At 43.2% G+C, this 26287-nt stretch overlaps 2 protein-coding genes across 7 annotated transcripts in view; both read right to left on the bottom strand.

Moving 5' to 3' along the window:
• The window catches only part of KLHL8 (kelch like family member 8), a 21656-nt gene extending 6558 nt beyond the window's left edge, over positions 1-15098 (bottom strand). Inside the window, exons 1-4 of one of the 6 annotated variants that reach the window (XM_027652787.1) lie at positions 15047-15098; positions 7026-7334; positions 3270-3818; positions 665-851 (exon numbers count right to left, since the gene is read on the bottom strand). In XM_027652787.1, coding sequence (XP_027508588.1) covers positions 665-851; positions 3270-3818; positions 7026-7232 — 943 coding nt within the window. In that variant the 5' untranslated portion in view covers positions 7233-7334; positions 15047-15098. Of the gene's footprint in view, positions 1-664; positions 852-3269; positions 3819-7025; positions 7335-9691; positions 9947-12811; positions 12903-15046 lie in introns of those variants that run through there. The other 5 variants (XM_027652790.1, XM_027652789.1, XM_027652791.1 and 2 more) reach the window with 5 other exon arrangements.
• Positions 15099-24034: 8936 nt separating this feature from the next.
• HSD17B13 (hydroxysteroid 17-beta dehydrogenase 13) overlaps positions 24035-26287 on the bottom strand; it is a 2415-nt gene continuing 162 nt past the window's right edge. The window contains exons 1-3 of the mRNA XM_027652951.1: positions 26154-26287; positions 25785-25901; positions 24035-24699 (exon numbers count right to left, since the gene is read on the bottom strand). The exon at positions 26154-26287 is cut by the window's right edge and continues 162 nt beyond it. Of these exons, the coding sequence (XP_027508752.1) occupies positions 24612-24699; positions 25785-25901; positions 26154-26287 (339 nt within the window). The 3' untranslated portion in view covers positions 24035-24611. The remainder of the gene's footprint in view (positions 24700-25784; positions 25902-26153) is intronic.

The raw sequence follows: 26287 nt of genomic DNA, 5'->3' as shown, positions 1-26287 counted from the left end.
AAAAAACAGTATAGCAGAACAAACTGAAAATTACATCGTTTGGGAGAAGTTGTATTTCACTTCAAGGGCACAGTCACTGCCCTGCATAACTGCATACTGGATTTTGGCCTTTGCTTGGCATGCTGCTATGGCAATTGGCTATCTGTGCCCTTGCAAACACAATGTACATTTTAAATACGCCTTTTTTGTGATTTTGCTTAAGGAGATGAATACATTGTTTGTTAAATATAACAACGTAAAAATGACGATTTGCAGTCTAATATTCATCACTCACTTTTGGTGTAGGTTAGTCAAAGACTTTAAAAGTTAGCTCAGCCTTACACCAAAAGATAACTGTCCACTGTTTTTGGTATAGCTTTGAACAGATTGCCTGGTCATAACATACTTAACAGCTCTAGCATTAATACAGATAGAGCCAATCAAGATAAATACATAATGCTTTAAAGAAAGAAAATGACTGCTAAAGTTCTGCTAGGAAAATGCAGCACATTATCTAAATACCAGAATGGCACATAATGTCTTTCCCAATTTTGGATTAAGTCATTAACAATCCTGGATACCAAACCATGCCTGCTTGATACCAGTATATATATATACCTCCACAGATGTGCTGCCTTTCCTCCACACCGCTCCCTACCGGATAACCAGACACACATTTAATTACCAGCAGTCTGCTTCCTTGGTGTTGTGCGAATGGAGTACTCAAAGTCAGGCACTGCCCTGCTGCTCAGGTGAAGGTGGTAGTTTCTTGCTTCATCCAGCAAATCCCTACATTTTAGATTCTGCTTGACAATCTCTTCCTTTGCCACAACGCCCATAAGGAAACAAATGGGCAAGAGAGGCAGCCGTACCTGACAGGAATGAACACAGTTGGAGAAACTGGCTGAACTGGCTGAGTCTCACCAGTCACAGTGACGCACACGTAACAGATGGCAGCTCCTGGGCCAGCTGGCAGCCCCACGCTCCTCACTGAAGAGAGCGGCTTGCATGGTTTTTTCCCAGATAACAGCGATATGAACAGTTCTTTCGAGTGACAAATGTTTGCTACAACCATTTGCACTTAAGCAACAGCGGAGAACTGTCCCTTGGCCCAGGCTGTGTGGGAGAAGTGCAGCTGCCTGTGCTGCAGCTGAACCTGCCAGGTGTGATGCAGGCAGCACCTGTGATTTCATCAGGGTAGCCTGTGTCAGGTTAGTCTGCTGAGGGTTGAATTTCTGGGTCACTGTTATGCTAATGTAAGGAGGGCTTATGCTAGAATGGTTCATTTTCTTTGGCTGGCAAGTCAAAAAGGAAAGGAAACACTGTCAGCATGACCTAAGTGCCAATGAAGTATGTATTGCTAGCGCAGTAACACCTTCTTTGATGCAGACTTGACAGACTTCGAGATTTTAAAAAAAACGCTGGGAGCCAATTGTTTCCTTCTCTAAATCCTTTCTGTCATTTATTTCAGGAAACCTTTCATTTTTCCTTGTGAGAGAAACAGTGAAGCATACGAAGTACAATCAGGGGCACAGATGGGACAGGTGTTAGTGGGGGGAACTGAGGTAAACCTCCACCTGATTTCTTAAGGTTTGGAGTCAATGCTGCCAAGCAGCTCTCAGTTAGCTCAGTGCTGAAGTCCAGTATCTCCAGGGCTTCCCAGAGCAGCAGGATGGTGCTGTTATATCACTGACAAGTGCCCCTGCCTCCAAACAAGCATGTGTCTCTACCACTTTTTCCTTACTTACTTGCTTTCAGTCCCACTTCTTCCTTTACTTTGGCCCAGCTTATTTTAGGCTGCTTTAAAGCACCACCGTAGCCCTGCTGACAGGCTCCTGAGGTTAGTGATGTGGTAAGAGCTCCAGGCTGACAGACTCAGAACCTGATTATGACAGCAAAACCCATAAGGCTGATTATGATGTGGATAAAAACTGTTGATAAGCCCAGTCATGTTTTCTGCTAGCAATAATGGTCAAGTCAACTGAGGGCTCCATATACTCTGGCAAATAACCCATATGTACAGGAAGGGGTTTACTTTTTTAATGCTTCAATACAATATAGATAGATAGACAGACAGATAGACAGATAGATAGATACTGTGGTATCAATAGAATGAAGTTGTTAATCTCATGTGATAGCACAACTGGGCAATAAAACTCTTTTTTAATATATATATCCCCTGTAAATTTAATTATAATGCACTAAAGAAGGGCTTTTTGTACCAAAACCCTCATGGTAGTCTAGATGAACTGAAGGTTTTTGGAAGACAGTTAATAAACCATCTTTTACTAGGAAATGTGAAAAATGACACATGAAGACACTGACAGCAGCATCTTAGTGGACCTCTCCTCACTCATGTAACACCAATATTAGCAATTGAGCTAAATGAAAAGTATTCAAGTTGGAGTTCAGTGACAACTGAAACCACACAGCTGATCCTCTTAAGACCCCTGGGGCATTTTGCAGTGCATGGCATGCACCCCAATCCTTCCCAGCACAGGTTCCCCATACCTGTCTCAAATATTGTATTTTAAACTCCCATAACCAGCACATGTGGAGTTTGAATAACCGAAGTACCTAATGCTTTGACAGGAGGAGGTCTGATGGGTGTCCACATAAGTTCAGCTGAATGACCTTTTGATACCTGTGTTTCTTTCAGAAGCAGTGAACTCACATCAAGTCTGGACAATTGAACTGCAAACTCCTTTTGACTCCTACAGATAACCAGTGCTAGTCTAGCGAGTATTAAAAGGTCTATCATGTTTCCTGGCCTACTTGTAGGGCTGACATATCTTAGCCTTTTTTTAATTAAACACATGAAATATTTTAGAAGCATGACTTGATGTGACACGTCACTGTTACAGTTTTACTTTCCTAGCCATGTAAAAAAACTCAATAGTTTTGACTCCTTTCTTAAGTACAAATACATGCCAGCAAGGGCAGTAGTTTCAGGCTGTAGGAGTATCAAACCAAGAGAAGCAATGGCTTGCTCTGTTTCAAGTAAATCTAAGAAGTTTCTGCTCTAGCACAGATGCAGCTTTTTGTTGGCTCCCCCCCAGCCGTGAGCATAAAGTGAGTACTCTTCTCTGTACAAAAACAGGAAAATACCACTTTTTCCTGATATTCCAGAGATCTAACCTGCTTCCACGGTCAGCTCACAACTGTGAACACCAGATGAGGCACCAACAGCTGAGAACATTTTTCGTCTTGAGACCTACTCAAGTGCAAACAGTTGATTAAACAACTAAACCACTGACGAGACAGGCACATGGTGCCTCGGTCTGCCCTACCTGTGCAAGTATTTCATCCAGCCACATGGCATGATGCTGTGGATTGGCCAGCAGCCACTTGATAGCAGCGTTGTAAACTTGCTTTTCATTTTCAATATTTAGGTCACTGGAGGACAGGAGTTTATGGAGGTGCTGCGGTGACACACTCACGAAGTCCTCGCACTCCATGACCTCCGCGAAATGCTCGCAAGCGAACTGATCGGCCATGTCCATCAAGTCAATGCGGTTGTGGCTCTCGGCAAACGCCCTGACTGCCAGGCAGTTGGAGGGGTGGAAGTGCAGCTTCATGTATTCACAGCAGGCCTTTGCCACCAGTTCCACCTGCAGAATGCAGGCAGCGTACAGGAGGGGCTGGACGTTGTCCACCGTCAGCGTGAGCCGCGAGGAGTACGCGAACTTCACCAGGTCTTCTATCGCGTCGCCGTCGAAGTCCCTGATCTCGATCAACTTCTGCTTGGCCTCAGCCATTTCCGAAAGAAACATGGCTCTGAAGTAAGGGATGACACAAGCTAGAACCAGCTTGTGGCAGGAGATAAGCTTTGAACCGACCTGAAAAAAAAAAAGAACAAAAAAACCCTCCATTTTACTGTAATGTCAGTTTTGGCTGTGAAAAAGATGAACGGTTAAGCCGAAATAAGAATTCTGGACTCAATGTGCATTAAGCTACTGTATTTCGTTGAAACAAATTAACTTCACTTGCCCTGTACTTCTGGAATTACATCCATGTATCCCAGGCAGATCTAAGCTGTAACTAGGCCACCAGAATAGCACAAAGCCATAAAACAAGGAAGCAGCAGCACTGATGCACTAAACTTGCCTTTCCTTAAAAGCCACATGAAGCATCCTTAGGAACATTCCAGATGCATCTTGGAGACAGGAGACTGCTAGGCACTTGTTTTATGTGTATTCAGAGACTTTAAGGGGGGGAAATCGCAAAGTGACATTTTTAGACTACTTAATTTGAACTTCTGGACTTTTACTACTATCAAGAAATTGATAATGATCTTTATAGTAGCAAATTTATGTAAAACCACAGTAATAACAGTTATTAAAAGTTACCAATCACTTCAAGATTTTTAGAATCTGTTAGCCACAAAAGATAGTGTATCCCCATAGAGACAAGGTATTTTTCAAAACTCTGGTCGGAAAGCACAAAATAGGCTTTTCAGGTACTAAATTCTAGAATTCAATTACATTTAAAAAGAATGTAAATACTGAAGGTAAACGAACAATCCACTATCTGTGTTAACAGGAGTGCCTTCTTACAGCCTTTGTCATTCTGCAGTCTGCACTGCCATAAAGGTATGGCTCAGTTAAGCAACCATTTTCCCTGATGGACTAAAATTATGTGTTCATTTTCAGATGAAGGTGTTACAGTGACCTGTCTTGCAATTTTAAAAAAAAAAAAGATACTAAATTAAAAAGGGTAATTTGGACCTTTTTCTAGCTCTGATTCAATACACAATTGCTCTACTTTTTAAAAAGTGTGTATGATCAACACAAGTGTAACTTACTTGTAAGTAGTGAGTTGAGTACAGAAAGTAAAGACAGGTGAAAGAGTACACAGATTAAAAATGAGGCAAAGATGGATGGCTCAGTGTGATCAAACACAGTTTGATCCCAGAAGGAACAGTTCAGACCTACCAAATGAACAAAAAGCAAACCAACAGGAGGAGAAAAGCAGATGCTATCATCTGACACTCTCTGCCTTCTAACAGCCCTCTAACACTGTTCATATGACAGCAGCAGTACAGTGAAATTCCAGAATTTAGCTCGTAGGAGCAGAGGAAGTCTCCCTGTGTGCTCCCACGGCTTATCACTGTTACAGCATCACTCCAACTAATTACAGTACTGATGTAAAAAGATCCCACCACCTGGTCTGCTGTATCAGGGAAAGCTCCCAAGCTATTCTCACCTGCACAGATTTTTATTCTGCCCATCCTCCCACCCTCTAATTAAACCTTTCTTTTGAATTAAATGGCTTTATTATGTTACCCAAATCTGCTTAATATCAAATATCTAGCATATTCTTGGTATTTTGAAATCCGAGTTTCCCTTCAGTTATTAACTATCATATTTTAAGAGCCAGCAATTGGTCTGACAACAGCAATGCCAGAATTGCTCACTATCACAGGTCACACACAAAAGCAGAAAGTTCAGTAGAGATGTAATTATTCTTAAAACATGACAAATGCCTGAGCGCTACAAAAAGGAAAATCAAGCCCTCCAGAAAATTTCAATTCAAGATAACAGTTACCAGTTACATGAAAATCACTGATTTAGGAAGCTGTACAGTAAGACGTACATGGGTTGCTTTAGCTTTCACTGGAAGACGAGTCATGCAACGTAATATTCTTAACTTACCAAAGTAGCTCCACACAGATAATACAAATGAGCATTAAAACAAGCCTAACTTGGGGGAAGTTAAACTGCAGCCCCAGTAAAGTGTATTTTCCAAGCCAAGCTTCCCTAGCAGGAGTATACATTTAACACAGTTAAATGTTTATAAAGTAAGACTTTCTGCCTTTTTTTCGCAAGGGTAGGTGGAAAGGAAGGCAGGTGAGTATGAGGTCAACAAGAAAAGAGATGAGGAAGCTTGGTAAGAGTTCTGACGTGGACCTTCTTCCCCAAAATGCCTTTTAAAATGCCTGATGTAAATAGACCTGATAATGAGTGCTCAGCCCAATTGTTTCACAGCTCTCAAGCTACCCTGAGCAGCTTCAGCATTGTCATTCAGTGTCCTGTGGGCACTGTTATGAGCCACTGGACCTACTGCACTGAGTGCCTGCTCTGTGCCTGGTGACAGGCAATTTAGTACCTGCTGTGAAGCAGAACAGGAAAATGTTCTTGCTTATTACTCCTGTTGTCCACTAGGACAGAAGGGAGAAAAACCTCAGAGATTTCCATTGTTTCTCAAGCATTTCAAAAGATGAGATGCCTCCTGGGGACCGGGTTTACCAAGGACACACATCTGTCCAGGATTTTCTCAGTTCATATCTAACAGTCAAAGTGGCAGGCAAACAATTGCTCCTAAAGGCATCCATTATCATTTGTTCTTGGTTTAGGAACTATGATCCATCTCTTTTTCTTAAATCTTGCACTAGTAAGAGGTCTAGCTAAGCAATACCTAATATTTGTAGGTGCTGGCACCCACTGTTATGGATGCTAGATACAAATTTATTGGGATCAGGATATAAGGAACATACAGCTGAGTTACAAATACTGCATTAAAGCAATGCTATGCAAGAATCTTATAACTTGCTGCTTCTTCCTCCTCCTCCTTTATTCTTTGATCAGCTGTAGAACATAATTGTCTGGGTTTTTTTATTTTTTTCTTTCTTCCTTTGAGAATGCTGGAAGTCAGATTTGTTCCAGAAATCCTGTTTGCTGGGAAGGATGTAACAAAACAATACAGAATGCAGAAATAAGAGATGGAACTGGAGATGAAAGTGTGCTGAGAACAAAGAGGCTACAAGGAGCTGAAACTGCACAATAACATACTCATCAACTGTGGGACCTTGTTTGGAAGGCAAGTTGGATGAGATCAAAGTCATGTACTTCACCTTAAATGTTTCAATTTCAGCTGTAAACCTCCTAAATAAGAAAAAAAAATCAGTATATCTAGAGATGCCTCATATGCAACAAGTATTCTGTGGCTTCCACATCCCTACCCAAATTCACAGCCACCTCCAGCACATTTATTTGTAGCTTTATCTTCAGAGTGTTAAATGCAATGGATGTGTGACAAATTATCACCTTCAGTGTAACGTCGCAGAGCTCTCCAGCTTCAAAGAAGTGAAGAAGAGAGCTGTGAAAATCCTTCCAAGCCTCATTTGCCTCAAATACAAAGACGTCATCTTCACCATCACTGTTGGAAGGCCTAGTTTGCTGCTGTTGCTGCCGCCTTTTTCCCTTTATCAGATGTTGTTTTGCCTGCTCAGGGACCATGGATTCTGAAGCCATTGGCTGTTTTTTCTCTCACTGCATGAATCTTCAAAAACTCCTGCCAAGACAAAATCCAGCCCATCAGAAATTAAGTCCTAAAATGCAGTTCTGTCCACCTTCCTGTTTAAAAAAAAAAAAAAAGAAAATGAAACATTGGGTAATGCTAGTACATTAACACTTTGATTACATGTTATAAATACTACCTACGATCTTACTTGGCAAAGGTGAGAGGAGAAGGGGCAAAAAAACCCAACCTACAGTCAAGAATCCTATGCAGGTACCTTTAGGAAAAGCCACTGTTTGTGAACTTGTTGCCCACACTTCCTGAAAAAGACATGAAAAAGGCAAAGATGTATCACAGAATCATAGTTTGTGTTGGAAGGGACCTTAAAAATCATCCAGCTCCAACCCTCTGCCACGGGCAGGGACATCTCCTACTAGACCAAGTTGCTCAAAGACCCATCCAACTTGGCCTTGAACACTTCCAGGGATGGGGCATCCACAGCTTCTCTGGGCAACATGTTCCAGTGCCTCAACACCCTCACAGTAAAGAATTTCTTCCTAACATCTAATCCAAATCTCTCCTCTTTTTTTAAAAAAAAATCCCCCTTTGTCCTATGCTATCTGCCCATGTAAAATGTCACTTTTTTTTATAACCCCCCTTTAAATACTGAAGGTACTCGAGAGTATATGGAGTAGCATGTTCTTCTCTCACACTGGCTAAATCTGCTTTTCACTTTTTTTAATTAATTTATGATGCATTCATTTTTCATTCTATACTGAGAGCTGATGATTGCTGTAGTTCAGTGATTTCTGCTCATGGACTCTGGCGTTGCAGGAAGTGGACTGACCAAAGGAACAAAAAATTCTTCTACAATAAAAATTTAATTCACGTGCTTGGGAGCAGAACTGATTTTCCTCTGGGCTATTTTGAAAGTGTCTCTTACTGAATTTACAGCTCTTCATGCCTCAGTACCAGAGAAAAAGCAGGAAGTGACCTGAGGCAACCATACTCATTTCTGCTGTGGGTCACAGGGTTGTTGTCAGCTCCGTGTCCTGTGTGGTGACAGAGCTGGTGGCTGCCCTGGGCCAGGCAGGTTAAAGCAAGATCAAACATCCCTACAGTATTTGCCTGTGGTGCTTTAAAGCAAGGTAAGTATTACCTTTAAAAGGTATCTAAGAGAAAGATCTTAATTCTTCTAAAACCCCAAACTCGCTCAAAGATATTAGGGACCATGGGATATTTATACAGTTTATAGCAATAAATACTTTTTTCTGCTGAAAACTTAGCTTCCATTATGCCAGATTTGGCAAATTACTATACTAAGCTGTTTTTCTAGTTTGTTAGGCTATTTTGATTCTCAAATTAATCCTCCACTACTGGTACTCACCACCTTTGCTTTGTTGAACATGCCCTTCAAGGAAGTCACTACTACCACTGGGATATGAAGCTTCAAGCACAACCTTCTGAAGTTATAAAAATTAATATGGACAAACAAGAGGAAAAAAACAGAGCAGTTGAAATGCTGTACAAGGGTGTTGAAGAGCATCATGTGTCATTCCTTCATCTCTAGCCTACACTTCCAGGGAACTCATGCTTATTTTGGTCTTTGACTGACACTCTCACTTCAACAACCTAACAATTTTTACAGCGTGCAGAAGCGCTGCTTTCGACTGCCACTGACTCCTAAATGACAGTTCACAGCTCCCAAGTCATAAGGTTTTTCCATCTGACACATATGCTACATTTATCCTCATGCTTTAACTGCAATCACTCACATATACTTTCCCTGATTATTCTGTGTCTCATTATAAAAAAAGGCTGAAGGCTACATTTTACCTGCTCTGGGTATGCCACTGTAAACACCAATATCAAACCTGTGAGTCTTCAGATAAATCAGTGCTGTTGGGGTCAATTTTTTTATGCTATAAATGAACTAAGCAGTAACACATAAGCCAAACACAACTGATTCTAATCAAAGCTCTTCATCCAAATCTGATGCCTATAGCAAATAAAGCTCTTGGAGATGCTCTGCCCTGTAAGAAAAGAAGTCGAGTGCATATTTGGATTTATATATTTGATACATACTAAGTACACACTTGATACTGTAGGGGAAGAAACTGGAAATCACACCAGAGGAAACCAATTCCATTCCTCAGGCACACAGCCATAGATCACATGGATGAGGAGCCCCCAGTATTGCAGTATCAAATATGTGGATGGGAACATGAGAGCAAGTCACTTACTGCTCCTCAGATAAAAAGAAGTCTCTGCAACATGTTGAAAATAAACATATAATATAACCTTAGGGAAATATTCAGATAGCAGTAGTCTGACACACTTCAGCTTTCTTTTGATGAGACTTTGTGACAGATAACAATATTTAAGATAAGATTTTAATTCTTCCCCCAAGTCACCAATTTAGGAGCATCTTGTTTCTGTGACACATCTCAGGCATGCAAATCTTTTTAGATACGTATCCCCAAATCCTCCACTGGTCTTAATTACAGCATCTCACAGTTTGAGTCTTCAAACAAATCATCGTCTGCTATGGAAAGTACCAGCTGCAGCCATGTTTCATTTGCAGAAAATACTGGCTTGGGCTCATCTGAATGTTTAGCTGCAGGCATTTTCTGTTCTCCGATTTTAAATGAAAAAGAAATGAATTTTAGTAGCACTTGAATCAAGACACTACACTCTAGAAATCAGGAGGTCACTCTGAAGTCGAGGAGGTCAGAGTATTTCAGCTCCACAAACAAAGAGAGAAGAGCCATTTACAGATCTGCTCCCCAAATCATCAGTAATACAACAATAACATCCAGCTACTTGAGGTTAGTTTAGAACTGGGTGAATGCCACACATATACAGTCTTTCCTCTCTAGAACAAAATACTGCCATGTGTTTCAGAACTTCAATAAACTGCTCCCTTTTTCATGTTGGCAATTAAGTCTTCCAGCCTCAGTACAGTCTAGTATTTTGACAACATTGAGAGTGTAAGTGACCATCACAGGAAGTGACTGTCTAAGGAAACTAAAGGAAGTGCCTCATTCATAAAATCATCTGTTATTCCTTGTAAACAACTGCTTGACACTTGCCATGAAGGAGCAACTGTCTGAATAAAAGAACCCAAACCACACATTTACAGCTCACCATTGTTTGCTGAGAGCAAGTCAGCAATTTTCTTGTTCAAGTTAAATATTTAAGTGATGCCTGCTGTTCTTAAGAGTGCAGCTGTTCCAGACCCCAAAGTTGCTGTTCTGGTTGTTAGGGGTTCTGTTCATGTTCTGGACTCCAGGCAAGGGACTGAGGATCCCCTCTTCCCTATTCCTCAAACTTACAAAAGCAAGCAGGGATGGGGGGTCAGAGCACAAACACATTATCTTATAACTGCTGCAATTCAGATAACAGTAACATCCTAAAGTGAAGTGATTTTGATTCAGACATTCTAGTTCAATCTGAAACTGAATCCAGTGTAAAATTACTCATGTCACATAAAGTACTTATGTTCAAGAAAGGTATAATACCTCAGTTTTGAAGTAAAAAGAAATTGTAGACATTGGACAGGGACAGGACATGAATAGCATTGCTCTGTTTTCCCCCATCATGAAATTAAAACCCAAGGAATCCTGCCCAACAAGCCAACCTAGATGTTGGAATACACAGCCTGCTTCCCCTGCCGGGTACCTTGGGAGACGGTGTCCCAGAAAGACAAGATCATCCTTATTCTTTCTCTGACACATGGAAGGAGGACACTTCAGTGGTACAAAACAAAAAAACAAGACTCCCAGTATAACCAAAACTAGGCAGCATTCAGATGAGAGGAATTATGATACCTGTAAATCCAATGCTCTTTATAATCAGTGGTACTGAAGCTGGAAAAAAAGGGGGCAGAAGTCAAGGACAAATCAAGACACAGACGAAATTTCACCAACTACCCTGTATGTAATTTTGGTTACCCACCCACAAGACGAACTAAAATCACACCATGATCTGTGCAGAGCAGGGCAATCAGCCTCACTCAGAAAACAAAAAGGCCTTTTACTTGAACAAGATGAGAAATTTTTGCAAATGCAAAGTTTGTAGCTCCATGAGCAGGGAGGGAGGCTTTGGAAGTGACTCAAGTACAAACAGAGACTGCATGCATATAAATATACACAAGTTCGTGCGTGTGGCTGTGCAAAACTACCTTGTCTGATAGAGAGCCTGGTGAGTGTGTGTGGGTAATGAACTGCTGGTGCTGCTGACCACGAGGTTAGATAAGCACAGGCAGGGACAAGATCTTCTCCAGTTTGATCCAGCCAACAGAACAAGTCAAGCTGTTGTCTTGTGTTGTTCTAAGAAAACGGGAACATTTGAAAGCGGGCAGCTGACAGAGCTAAGGAAGAGACAGAGGGAGAGAAGTGGGAAGGCAGGAGGCAGCTGCAGTGCAAACTGCAGACAAGCAGCAGCTCTGGCAGGGACTGCATAAGCAGCTGTTCACTGTTCAGTCTGGTTACAGATGCATCATCAAGAAGGAACATGGGAGAAAAAAGGATAGACAAAATACTGTAGAAAATTCTCAGCGCTCTCCCCTTCTCCATTCACCAATTCTGTGTATAAACTTTATGCAAAACTGTTCAGATAGCCATGCTAATTAGGTCAAATCAAACAAGACTTGATGGTTTTCCCAAACATAGTCACATACTGTATCACAAATCTAAGCCCACTGTACTTTTCAGCAGAAAGTTAGTCAACAGAAAGAAAAAAAAAAGTCAGAAACCGCACATCTAACTGGTTTAGCTTGTTTAAAACCACTAGGTTTCCTTCTGTAGAAATTCATAAAATAGCTTCTTAGACAACACTAATATACAATTTCTAAACCCTTTCAGCATTTCAAAGGTTCTTTGTAGCAAAAACTGACATTATTGTTTTGTGTTGTTACACAGGTAGTTCAGCAAACACTGAAATGGGCACAGCTGGCACCATCTTTCATCTGCCTCTGTAACCAAAACCCCACCAGTGCTGTAGACACACAAACAGCGAACAAGGACTGCTCTTTCTTGGAAAAATGCAACAGAAGAGGTGCTTTGTAGAGCATGAAAAGCACAGTCAGATAAAATCTTATTTTGGAAATAATTCTGCCTAGCAGTCCCTTAAGGCTGTTTTGAGACAGCATCTTCCCTGCTCTCTTCGATTGAATGCTCCAGGAAGTTCTATTGAGGTTTAATCCCAGTTTCCATCAAACATCAGAAATGCCATCTGTCTTCTGGGATTTATGGAATGACAGGCTGACAATTTTGTTCAATTTTCCATTATGAAAAACAACCAACCAACCTAATATGCCATGATTTATTTATGCTTGATTTATTTTTGCTTCAGAACAACCAGTAAAATCCCTCAGAAGCTACAAAACAGCAAAGGATTCTGCTTTGCAGATACAGGTATAACTAAGATGTGGTTTATTTATGCAATGCAAGCTTGGGAATACCCAAAAACTAGAACACAAAAGAAAAAAACATTTTAAATCAGTGCAATGGGAGCACAGTGAAGTGTTGATAGATATATTAAAAAATTAACTAGCGTATTTCATTCATAAGAACACAAAACAGACCCTTACCAAGGGGAGGCACTATTGTCTTCTCTGATGGACCTGATTAAAAATAGCAATAGTCTAATGGTCTCCACGGCAGTGTTTAGTTCAGCCATTCCTGGGAAGTATTAACAGAGAGCAACATTATTTCTAAGTCATTTGCCAGCTGCCCTTTATCCTGGGCATGTAAATTAGGGCATGGTAAGCAGCAGAGTATTCCAGAGGTGTAGCCAAACTGTTTCCCATAGACCCACCACCCCCTTCTTCCCAGAACTCTCTGCCCTAGTTGCCAACCATCATCATATTCTCTCACCTAGAGCTGAGATTCACTGAGGCTGCAGCCTCATGTTATACACTCACAAGTCAAACAGCTCAAACCACAAAGCAATATCATCTTCCTTTTGTCCCAGAGCTGTAAGGCTCTTTAAAACCTGTTTGAAATCAAGAGGGGGCAGCAGTAATACAAGACAAAAGGCTTCACAACTCAAAACGCTACAACTACTGATGCAGGAAATTATTATTATGAAATATGATCCTTGAAACCTGCTGGGGAAGAACCAAGGCAGTGGCTAATGTGGTACTGTGCTGCCCTGCACCAAATTACTGGCAGTCATTACACAGTGTGTCTACGTGTGACCACACTGATTAAATTTGCTTTTACAAACAAATGGTCAACTAGAAGACTGGATGCCAGGCTACTGACATGCTGCTAACAATTTATAAAACAAACGAGGTCATGAGTACACTGCACAGAAACCCCAGGCACAGTCTTGCCATGTAACAACACAGACACGTCTTCCATAGCACAAGAGTTCACACAGAGATTACAGGGGAATCAGCATAAACTGACTCAAAAACCTCAGACCCAGCTGCTTACAGAAGGTGTCTGAGCCTTTTGCAGCGTCACCTACATTACAAGCAACCAAAGCCACACGTGACAGGCCTGTTGTGGTTTTAGTTTAACATTTGATGAGCTATTTTACCTGCTGTGGTACTTTTCTATAGTCACGCGTGTGATTTGTTTCTTGTCTGCGCTTCCAGAAGCCTTTGCAACAGGCACAGAAAGCCAGGTATCCCTGAGGTTTTTAACTCTTTCAACTGCAGGATATGTAGGAATGACTTAGGCAAAGGAGGTAACACAGATCACAGAATATTCCGAGTTGGAAGGGACCCACAAGGATCGTCGAGTCCAACTTTTAAGTGAACGGCCCCTAAAGGGGTCAAACCCACACCCCTGGCATTATTAGCACTGTGCCCTAACCAACTGAGACATCGAGATCATATGAACTAGGAGACCCTACTAAGTTTGTGAACTACTTCCTTTTGGATAGTACCTGCTCTTATGGATAAGAATCTGATTAACTGATACCTCTCAGCATCCGTCAAGCAAATGGCTTGAGTGGAGAAGGGAAGGTGGAACCGATCAAAGCAGAAAGGAAAGTGAGGCAGGCAACATCAAGAGTTAAAGGAGCTGAGACATCTGAAATTCTCATTTATTTGAGAAGCAAGGAGAGGCTGGGAACTCCTGAGGCTCTCCCCAGTACCAACAGGCAATTTCTCGCTGGTTTTAACACAAGAAATATTTGGTTTGGAGTAAGCTAAGCGGCTCGTTATCCCTTACAAGGTGTCAACAGGGAGCCGGCCAGGGCACCAGATCCTCGGGCTGTGGTCTCTAAATGGAGCGTCTCGAAACGCGTGGAATCCTGGCTCAGTTAATTTTTTTAATTAATTTTTGTCTCCTTCTCGAACCGTGTGGCAGAGACGGCTCTCTCTGAGGGCTCCACGGCAGCACAAACAAGCCCCCTGACGCCGAGCAGAGCCCACCCCGGGCAGCGGGGCCGCCCCTGCGCTGCCCGGGGCACAGCCCAGTCCTGGTAGCGACTGCAGGTTAATCGGAATGGCTCGGCTTCGCTCCCCGCCGCCGGGAGCGGCCCTCCCGGGAGCGGCCCCGGTCCGTCCCGCCCCGGCGGCGGTGCCCGAGGGGTGAGACCCCGCGGGAGCTGCGAGGACGGGGAACAACCGCGGCACCTCCTGCGCCGAGGCGGCGCCCGGGGACACCTGAGGGGAACCCGAGGGCAGGGGGCGCGTTACATAAGGGCAGGGGAGCCGCCATGGCGGCGGGCGCGGTACGAGGGGCGGTGGGGGAAGGGCCCGGGAAGGGGCTGCAGCCCTCTCGCCGCGGGGGAAGAACGGGAGGTGGGAGGTAGGAGCCGGGACCCCCCGAGGCCGCCTCGCTGCCCGCCCGCTGCCCGCCCCGCTCACCTGCGCTGCTGCCGCTGCCGCCGCCGCGGCGGGTCTGGCGGAGCGCCCGCCCGCCCGCCGCCAGGGGGCGCGCCCCGCGCATGCGCCGCGGGGTGAGGGGGGGAACGTGGAGGGGGGTGAGAGATTCCAGCCTTCCCGGCCCGCCCAGAGCCCCGTGAGGGGAATGGAGGGTCCACTGTCCTCGCTGGGCGTTGAGTGCGGAAAACAAGACTTTCCAGGCCCGTCGGGAAACAGAACGCAAAACTGGCACGCGAATAAAGACACCTGAGTGCCGCTGGAGCACGTGCCCCAGGGGCACCCGGGGCGGGACAGTTTCCACAGCGAAAATGATCCTGTTGGCTTGGGGTTCTCTCACCACCATGTTTCCCTTCTCTGGTTCAATGCTTATCTCCTTTCCTTTTGGCGCGTAAAAAAGCTGCCCTTCGATGGGAAGCAGAAAGAGGCAGAGCAATTCCTGAGAAATACCCTTACCCCGTACCCCCAACTAGTGTAATCTCCTCGGGAATAATCTTCCCCCTTCTTTGAGGGGGAGCCATAAGAGGAGCAGCTGAGGGCACTTGGTCTGTTCAGCCTTGAGAAGAGGGGAGACCTCACTGCAGTTACAACCTCCTTGTGAGGGGAAGAGGATGGGCAGGCACTGATCTCTGCTCTGGGGGAAACAGTGACAGCACCCAAGGGAATGGCCTGAAATTGTGTCACGGGAGGTTTAGGTTGAATATCAGAAAAAGGTTCTTCACCCAGGGGGTGGTTGGGCACTAGAACAGTCTCCCCAGGGGAGTGGTCACAGCACCAAGCCTGCTGCTTCAAGAAGCGTTTGGACAACACTCTCAGGCACATATGGGATTCTTGGAGATGTCCTGTGCAGGGCCAAGAGTTGGACTTTGTGATAAACTGAGAAAATGATTCGGGCTAATTAAAAGAAAATCGTGTAAGGTCACGATTGACCTGGAGAGAGAAAAGAAAAACAAATCGTAAAACTTAATTGGTCCCCTGTGAAGAGATAAAACAAGTTACCTCCCCTTTACCTTGGGTAAGATTTATAGTGAAGAAATTTTGTTTAGTTAGCTAGATAATAGCACCTTTCTTAAAAATTTATAACTTTATATAGATAACAAGCAAACATCTGCTGAATGTCTGACTTGACAATATATTATGGATACTTATAGATAATATTCTTGTCTAAGAAAAAAATCTGTTGAATGTATGACTTAATAATGTGTAATGCTCATGTATAATGAATATTCATGAATTAGTTGGAAATAAATGTAGAACAACTGTCTTCTTTGAGTGTGACAGGCATTGGGAGTTGTTGAAACCCCTCCCTGATCACCCAGCACTGAATTTGCTTTTATCATGTAATAAATTCTAATTGCAAATCAAGTGACTCTGGGTTTGTATTTATCACAACTTGATGATCCTTGTGGGTCCCTTCCAAGTCAGAATATTCTGTAATACAGATCAGAGTGATTCTGCTTCAGATTTTCCAGGAACTGTTCTCTATCACTTCAGAGAGAGAAGGATGTAACAGGGAGAGGGAAAGGCTATACCAGCTCCTTTCTCCCCACCTGTCCACCAGCTCTGGTCTCTACAGCGTATATATACATGTCTCATGCAGAGAGATACCTACACCCTCTCCAGTGCCAGAATACATTTCCTCATTACACACTTTCCCCCTGGCTTAATTCAGTCTCTTTCTTTGTAGTGCCCCTCTGTGCCTGTGGAGCAATAATGGCAAGTCTTCATCCCACTTTGCTTAAAGCTTGACTTGAGAGCTTGAAAAGAGTTGGTCAAGAATGTTTTACAGCCTGATAAAATCAAATAAAGACCTTATTAAAGAAATACATGCCCTGGGAAGCACAGAGTCTTCCTTGCACAAAAGCAAGCACAGCTTGTGAACTGAAAATGCCCTCCACCTCCAGCCCCACAGCTAAATAGCTCATTAGATTTTCCAGTTCCATACTGCAGTGTTGAAAGCTGGACTCACAGTGCATGCCAAGCTTACCCCTACAGATGTGCATAATAATTCTAGGATTTCCTTTTTTCCTGAATCCAACACAATTCTGCTGAAAAGCAGGAAGGTGTTTTATAAATCTGCGGTTATCTGAGAATGAATGGCTGGAGGTTTACAGTTCCACACAGAATACACATATACTGTGTTTAGGAGGAGATGCACATTTATTTTGGAACCCTTAAAGGCAAAAATGTCCAACTAACACTGCTATTGGACCTGACCTGTTTGAGAAAGAGCCAGAAAACTATCCATAAAGAATATGGGAATCATTGTTATTATCTAAAATGTATCAGTATAGTGGGCTTGGGTTAATGTTCCACACCCCTGTGCCATTTATCTCATAGAGGTCAGCATGAGCAAATATTCAGTAGCAAACAGCTGAATTGATTATATGGTGTGCTTATCAAAACTGCACTAATTCTGATCAACCCAGCACATTTTAGGGTTTGCACAAATACATCTCAGAAAATTCCTGTTCAGCAGTGTTTTAGTGGCTATTTTTCTGAACACAAAAACCCAAGGAATCCTCCCCAAATCCACCCATGTGTTCGAAAGCTACTAACCTGTATGTATGTGGCAGAGATGCTGCTGTCCATGAGCAGTTTCCTGAAGGCTGTGATGAGACAAAGCGACCCATACAGACTTGTTTTTTGCAGATTCCTCCTTCCTTTCTGTCACAATGCACTCTTTTATTCTCTGTTGGCCTCATAGAGAATGAGTTTCTACATCATATGCCACAATGTCCAGCCTGGCAGCAGCTTTAGTTTTCCAGATGGGTTCTCTTCAAGATGAAAGCTTGACACTTAAGAAGTGTCAAGGGAGGAAATCTTACCTGCAGTTTCCCAAGATGAGTGCTGGGGATGAGGGAAGTTTGTCCCTCTGCTCTGTGGAAAGGTAGGAGGAGTCAGTGGGCAGACTGCTATTCCGAATGAGAAACTAATGCCTTTGTGCTCTTATTTCTGACTTTGAGAGTTAGTGATACTGCTTGTAATGTGTTGTGGCTCTCATCCAATACCCCTGGAAACCACCAAAAAGGCTCCCATTGACTTCAGTAATAGTTTGATCAGGCCTTCAACCCACAAAGATGCCATTGTTTCGTTTTGCTGCCACTGGATTCATCGGAGTGCTGGGTCCTGCCCTCAGATACTTATATCGACTAAGTCATTGCAAGTAGTGATTCCCATGGGTGAGGTATAATCTCTAATGACAGAAAGAAGTTACCTTTTCCTGAATGTTGGGAGACTTTGGATTCCTGGTGATCTATTGTGACTGTTCTAGTCAAAGCTTTTCCTCTGTTTTGTTAGTAAATGTAAAATAACAATTTGAATGGGTTCTCCTAAAGACATGAGTTTAAAACTATAGTGGCTCATTGGACTAGCAATTGTAGAATCAGAATACGTTTTCTAGAAAATGCAGTTAAAATTGCACTGGTTGGTGCAATCTTTTAGGAAGTGGAAATCTGATTAATCTCCCAATGTATTTAATTAAGTTTATTTAGCCATCTCCTTAACTCTGCAACAATAACGTAAGAATACAGAAATGTGTGTACTATGCTGCATGAAGCATATGAGTAGTGAGAGGGACCTCAGGCTCCCAAGATTTGGACTGTGTCTGAAGTTAGGCAATGCAGAGCCTATGGAATTCAAGGGTTTGTAGCAGGACTAATGATCATTTGAAATAATTTACCACAAAAGAATTAAGCCTGGATGGTTGCTAAGCTACTTTGTTGGTGAATGTGCTTTAAGAGATTTATGAGACTTTAATACTTTACCTCCTTGCTGTAAAGGCAATTAATTTAAAAATATTGCTATTCCCTGATTGTAACAATTCTAAAAAAAAAAAGAGGGCCAATTATGAAAAATTATATAGCTGGATTTTTAGGTGGGTGGGTGGATTTGGTGGGTTTTTTTCACCCATTTTAGAAGGAAAAAAGAAGTTCACCTGATCCAAAAGACAAATCATGACCTGGCAGCTCAGAGACAGGACATAAGCTTGGGTGAAAAGGATCTTTGGGTGTTGAGTGACTGTGGCTTTGTGTGCTGAGCTCAGCTAAATCAGTGTGTGTCAGATATGCCTACAAGGTGAGAGACACAGGAGCATAAACACCTGTCTTGAGGAGGCTTTGAATAGAGACTGAATGCCAGGTAGTTTTGTCTTGCCAAGGAGGTGTCATACACTGAGCAGAAGTTTGCACCATGTCACTTGGCATCATCCAGAGATCCTGGGTTAGCTGATGAATGAAGAACAATCCCTTTCCCAAACTTGTTACTGCAGAACAGCACTGACACAGCTGTACCACTGCCAGGCTCCAGGGTAGCAGATAATCGTGGGGCTATCCATACATGCAAAACATCTCTTTCTCAGTGCCTTTGGTAGCTCAGCACTGCACAGTACAGGCGCTATCTAAAATTGGCTTTAGATTTTTGAGGATCATGCTTTAGGATTTGTCTGCCTGTGATCCATATTATGGTTTTAAGCACTTAATGTGCTTAATGTAACTGTGTACAGAGCGTCCCAAGTTTCATGACTTCTGAGGCTGCAGATGTAAAAACAGCGTTGTGTGTGACAGGGCAAAATTGAAACAATCCATGGCTTGAAAAATAACTATCTGAAAAAATCTGTGCTGCTGCTTTCTTATCTCTAGGCCTGTGGTATGCGTGGACTTAGGTCATCCTGCTAAAGGAGAACACACCTCTGTTTGGCACGTTTCTTCCCTTTTCTCTATTCCTTGCTGCTGAGGAGAGAGAGCACGAAGTGAGCTACGGTGGCTCCTGCCCCTAGGTTGGTTACTGATTAACCATATGTATTTTGGATTAGGAACAAAGTAATCCTTGTGAGTCAGGAATTCTTTATCCGGAGAGTGAACATGTGAACACTGAGTATAAACTATGTTCATAAAATGTTGCGTCTAAATGGCTGTCACTCATTCCTAATGTCACAACCATTACAACTGACATATATTAAAGGAGTCTCCTTTACAGAGTATCTGCAGAGTCCTCGTCAGAGATATTCACTTGAATCTCAGGAGTAACATCGCTGTGTTAGCTGTAACTAACAGCCGCTCATAATTAGTGTGCTGATATTTCTTGAAAAACATTTTTGATTGTGATGTCTTTGAAAATGATCAGCTACCAGCTGTGAAAAGGCTGAGTACACAGAGGGGAAGTAGTTTGCAGGAGAGCAAGTTTACTCCTACTAACACCTGGCTTCTTGGATAAATGTAAGCTTATTAATAGTCTGATAGTGGTTTTGCAGTAAAACTTAGTGGTGACTTCAAACAAAGCAAAAGACCTACTTGGTAAAGAGAAACCTGCATGGTCAGATACTGGATGCAGAGTGAAATAATCTGGAAAGTTGAGGGTACTGACAATTTGAGTCAGATTGGAATTCTGCAGACAGTTTTGCAACACTGTGAACCACCAGTGATCTCAGATGCTTAATTTCAGTGGAGCAGTAGAAAAAAACCCACAAAACAATACAAAAGTTCAGTTTCATTAAACTGCTGGACTCAGGAGGTTCTCTGCATTTGGAAATCCGTGTTCTGAAATGCTGCCTAAAACTGCCTGTATTTTATGCATATTGGCATTACCTGCAAGCATTATAACCCTGTGAGTATTGCCCCCCCCCACGAGGCTGGGGCCTCAGTGCGAGCAGACAGTGGCAATAAGATGTACAGCCATGATTTTCACTTGTAAGTGGCCTAGGCTTGTGGCAAGAAACATGGGTTGAGATGATTCTCTTAACATTCTGAGCAGGATTCAAGGACTTTAGAAAAATGCAGCAGAGCCAGTCTTCGAAGAAGTACTCTCAGACTTTGCTGAAGAGAGAGGTCAGGTGGCAGTGCTGTGGGAAGCTTTAATCCATGCCATTGGAAATTCTGTAAGACTAGATGTGGCCGAGATGAGCTGAAGCCACTTAAGTGTCTCTTGAAAATTTTACCTATCACGATGAACACAGTAATTATGATCATTAAATATTGTTGTTAAATGTTGTTCTTCCCCCTAATAATGAGTCTCTCGAGTCTCAGACCTGTCAGTGAACATTTGTAGTGGACAAAGGGAAACTATCACAGCTGCTCCTTTGTTTTATTCACTGTTGATTTGGATGATGTCCTCAAAAGGCTTCTGTGTCCATAAACTTCCACTTCTCTTGCAAAGCATATGGTTTCACCCACGCTGCCTGCCCAGCAGCCCTGTATCCAGGGATGCACTGCCCCCACAATATGCTGGAGCGTTTGCTGCCAGATAGAGTTATGGGCCACGACTGCGCCAGGAATCCAGCTAACATTTCAGCAGTATGGATGACTGCAAAACAGTACATGAGTGGTGCCTGGCTATATAGCTTCCAAACAGAGCTATAGGGTTTATGATACCAATAGTTCACCTTCATGCCTCCAGCACTGGGGGACAGAGCCTCTGTCAGCCAGCAGGGTAGTCCCAGCTCTGGCATCTGCACACTGGGTGCAGCAGCTCAGGGAGGACATAGTGCACCTGGCACATAAAATCCCTGTGGGCTCCTGACTCTCTTGTGCTTTCTGAAACTGGAACAGCTGGAAGAGCTGGGGAAGGAGTTCCACAGGCCTCTAACCAACATTGTGGTGCTTTTAGCTGAACTGTTGTTCATCGTGTCTGCAGGAGACTGGGTCAGCTGCAGCAGAGACATTCCAAGCTAGGCACTTCTTCCTTTCCTCTTGGAACTTCATTCTCTGCTTAATTAATACATCAGCATTTGGGCCAGACCCTAATTGCATGGCTCAGCGGTGCTGTCATTTTCCTGGCACAGGGCTCCAGTCAGTGCTGGCCAAGGCAGAGGAGGCAGGGAGGGCATAGAAGCATTGACTTCAAGAGATACCTCAGCAGGAGGCACAGCATAAGGCCAGAGTCACTAACCTGACTCATAACTCCTAATAACTCCTTAAGGCAGGGTGTGAGGTACCACTCTTCAAATTTGATGTTTAGCTGTAGGTGGCTATATGAAGCTTGCTCACATAGCCTCCTGCTGGGCACCAGTAATAAACCAGAGTTTGGAATAAGCTTCAGTTTTCTGTTGTGAAAGAAAACTGAGGAGCCTGAGAGGCTCGATGAATCAGTTCTGTCACTGGTGGTCAGGAGATAAAGACTTAACTCCTTGCTGTTTGTCTCTTTCTTTATGCAAAGCAGAAGCCTTGGAAACTCAAGCAACATTTAGAAGACCAAGTGACTCTCTGTTGTGACAGGCCAGCCCTCTCAGCAAGAGCTCAAATAAAAGCTGGACAAAATGAAAAACTTCTTTCAGAGTAGAAAAGGACATTAAATTGCTGTTCTCAGATTTGGGATTTGGAGGGTCTTGGTTTTAAATACAAACCACGTCTAACATTCCTTAATTTACTTTTAACCTTTTGAGGTTTTTAATTCTCTGAAATTTGCTACCCTTCCTTTCTTTTTCTGTCTTGGGAATTCTCCACTATGAAGCAAAAGATCCAAACCTGGGAACTCGTGCTTTGACACACCCTGAGTGTCTTGTTACATGAATGTTCCATGAAGAAAATGGGAACTATTTTTGTTTCATTTAGCACATTTAGCCACTGTTTGTGCTGATGGCAGCACAAACTTTTACATGTTGCCAACTAAGAGCAGGAGGAGCTGGATGCTGAGGGGTCTCCCTTTTGTGAAGAACCTGTTTACAGGACAACAAGAAATCCTCAGGTGAGCATGGATTCCAACTGTGCCAAAGGTGGCAGCATATTCAGGCCTCCCTCAGATGGCTGTGAGCCAGCAAGTCCCTGCAGTGGCTGGGAGTTGCACAAGTAGGTGCACAGATAATCTGTGCTCCAAAGGGGTCTTTGACCCATGTTTCATCAGGTGCTGCTCTCTTGTACCACAGGCTGAAGGCCTTTGAGGGGTTAACCTCCTGGTCAAGGTGGGTCCCATCAGATCAGGCCACTGGCTTGTCATGAGGAGCTGAGCGAAGGCTCATCTGGAGCCTTTTCCCGTGTACCCTCTTCCCTGGCACCCACCTTTAAGCCCTGGCCTTGGCCCCAGCCCTTGTGTGAGCTGTGCTGGTGGTGTGCCATGCCTGGCCCTGTACCTCACTGATCCTGACGTGACTTCCTGGTGTGACCACGGGACCTGCCTCATCCCTTGCAGCCTGGCCTGGTGGTTGGCAGGCTCTGGCTGACCCTTCCACCATTGCAGCATCTGCTCTGCTGTCTTTACCCGGCAGCAGTGGGGTGGTGTCACATTGGTGTGATGCCCGCCTTGCCCCCAGCACCTGGCGTGCCTTCACCTGCCGAGAGTCCCTACTCCACTGCTTCTCTGCACCTGGAAGGGGCACAGCACAGCTGGGAATTAAAGTCCAAGATTACACAGGGATGTTGTTGCTGCAGCACTTCCTCCAGTAGCAAGGCAGCATTTCGTAGGAGTGGAAAACATAAACCCTCAGCCTGGTACACATGTTGGAAGACATGGATGGAAAAGAGGTATATGGAGGCGCATGTGTTATCCAGTGCCTGTAGGGGTTTAACTTTGTGCTGTGACATGTTAATCAGTTGAAATGAAGACGTATTCAGGAGTTTTCATGAGTGGAGTTCAACTTAAACTCACCTGCTGCATGCAAACGAAGGCTTTCCTGGCTCAGCATAACCTTGCTCTTTTCTTTAATAACACGAGTCTGACTTATGAATACTGACACAGACAGACTGCAGAATTTTCATTAGTTGGATTCATTGCCTTGTAATGTAAAGAGGAAAACCATCCAACTTGGTCTGTGTTCTCACATAACAAATCACATTCTCCTGCATGCATGAAATGCAGGAGAGCACCCAGCAATTTGTAGAGAAATACTGTGCTCTTGCCATGGGGAAGTGTTTTAAAGGTGTCTGGGAACTGCAGATGAGCAGTGTGAGAAATGATACAGGGAAAGGTGTATTACTTGATACCACATCTTAAATGCACCTCTAGGATGTGCTTATGATTTTCATTGCTGAGAGACACTTCATGTTCTTTGTGTTAGAGAACTGTATTTATTCATATAAAGGCATATTGATGGTGCTCATTCATAATTGATAATTGATGTAATTAGGTATTATATAACATACACACCTATATTGTTTCAGGTACTTGCTACAAAAGTATGTGAAATTCATTGTGCATATAAAAATATAAATTGAGGTGAAACAGGCCACCCACCTGCTGTATAAATTCCTTCTTGCAAGACAGCTTTGCTCAGGGATGTGTCCAGATTAACATACTCCCAAGCAATCTTGGCACTCAAATAGGCAGCTGTGCTGTCCCAAATACAGGCTTTGTGGGAATTCCTGTCTGCCTCAACACTACGAGACAGAGGCAATGTGATGTACACTCAAAGCAGTCCTTTAGACTTTTAGAGCTGCACCTCTGCTTAGCTAACACTCCACATTATGCAGGTGTGTTCCTGCTGCAGGTGTGGGATAAACCCTTCTGTGTGCTTGGAAATGGTGGCCTGGAAGCACCTGTCTTAGTTCTGTATCAAACCAGCTGAACTACCCTGTTCTGTTTTCACTCGTGCCACTGCAAAACGAGAATCAATTCTTGCTTTTCACTGGGTGCTTCCCTGCCCAATGATTGCATCAAACTTGACATCGGTCATCTTCTTCAGAACATTCAGGGCACGTTCTGGAAACACTCTGAAAGAGGTAATAACATGAAATTAAATGTGGGATAAGAAAAACTTAAATGATAGGAAAAAGGGGTACTGCAGGTAAGGGAAGAGTGGTCTGGGAGCAGAATGCACAGACACGGACTAAGTCTTAAACTGGGCATTATTTCCAAAGCATATGTAGCCCTCATCAATCTCCAGCTAGTTTTACCTCCAATCCCACCCATCTCCTTTTATGACAATTCTGGGACAGGTGTGCACTGGACATGATTTAGGCTGCAATATTGCTGCAGAATCCAGGAACTTTTCATATTGAACACAGACATGTGCATTTTCTTTGTCTTTGCTTTCAAAATATTATCTGGTTAATCTGGAAATTCCTGAGAGGAAAAAAAACCAAACCCAAACATCTTTACACTTCCTCATAAAAAGAAATTTAGGGTTAGGCCCAAGTTTGCTGGCTTTTGCAAACAATAAATTACTAAGAGTTTCATGAGATACTGTAGAAGATAACTGAAAACTAAATTTAGTTGTTCTGATGTTAATTCTAGGTTTGGAACCTGAGCTCTGATGAAAACACCTCCTCAGCAGAGCGGCTACACTGGATATTAAAGACGTGTGAGAGGAAAAATCTTGCTTTACATAGGAGAGCTAAGAATGGAGCCATTTTAAAGCAATTTTCCAGCCTCCGTGGCCTCAATCTTTGGTGTTGATATGAAGAAACAAACACTAATAAGCAGCAGGTCCTCAGCTCTTTTTGGAACTGCACTGGGGGTGCTATTTCAGAGAATGTGGTATTTCCAGGAGGGAAATAGCAATCTGTGAAGAAAAACTGTTCTCTTGTTCTCCCTCCCCTTCCTTACTGGCTTGTAGGGCAGTTGAGCTCTCCACTGAGAACAGTTATCTGCAGCAAGTGGATTAGAAGGACCTACGAGAGGGCTCAAAAAAATAACTGTGTATGACATCTGCTGTTGTCACTAGAAAGAACCACTGCATTATTAGTTACCTTGTGATGTGTTCTAAAATAACTTAATCAGATTTTACAAGTTTGAGGGTGGTGCACTTAGCAAGTTATAGTTGATACTTGTTGGTACTTTTTTTTTTAATACTTACCTTTCAAGCAGTAAAGCAACACTCTGATTTGATGGAACAAAAACCATTTTCTGGTTGGTCACTATTCCTTCCATCAGAGCCTCTACAACCTCTTCAATCTCCAAAATCTTTCCAAGCCTGCAAAGGAAAGCACACATGTAAGAACTGTGGTGGTAGAAAGGGGTGGTACAAGCTTCACAGGGATGCTTCACATATGCACAAACTCAGGTAATTCAAATGCAGCCATTATGTGGGTTAAAGGACACTTCTTTAGACAATTATACACACTGTTATTATACAGTCAGTTGGAATAGAAGGCCTGAAGCTGGGGATATTATGCAGTGCCCTGGTGCAAAGAAGGAAAGACAGGAACACAGAGCATTGAGTTACCTTGTACTGGGGTTTTTGACAAATCCAGTGTTTATAAAAACCGGACAAAGGCACGTGGTTTTTATTCCGTCCTTTCCCAGTGTAGACAGTTCCTCTGTCAGAGCTTTATGAAATCCAACTGCAGCAAACTTGCT

This window comes from Corapipo altera, unplaced genomic scaffold (genome assembly GCF_003945725.1).
Source record: "Corapipo altera isolate COAL_440 unplaced genomic scaffold, ASM394572v1 69, whole genome shotgun sequence".
Taxonomy (NCBI): Eukaryota; Metazoa; Chordata; class Aves; order Passeriformes; family Pipridae; genus Corapipo; species Corapipo altera.
The sequence above is the reverse complement of the archived record's forward strand: the minus strand, read 5'-3'. Positions and strand labels throughout refer to the sequence as shown.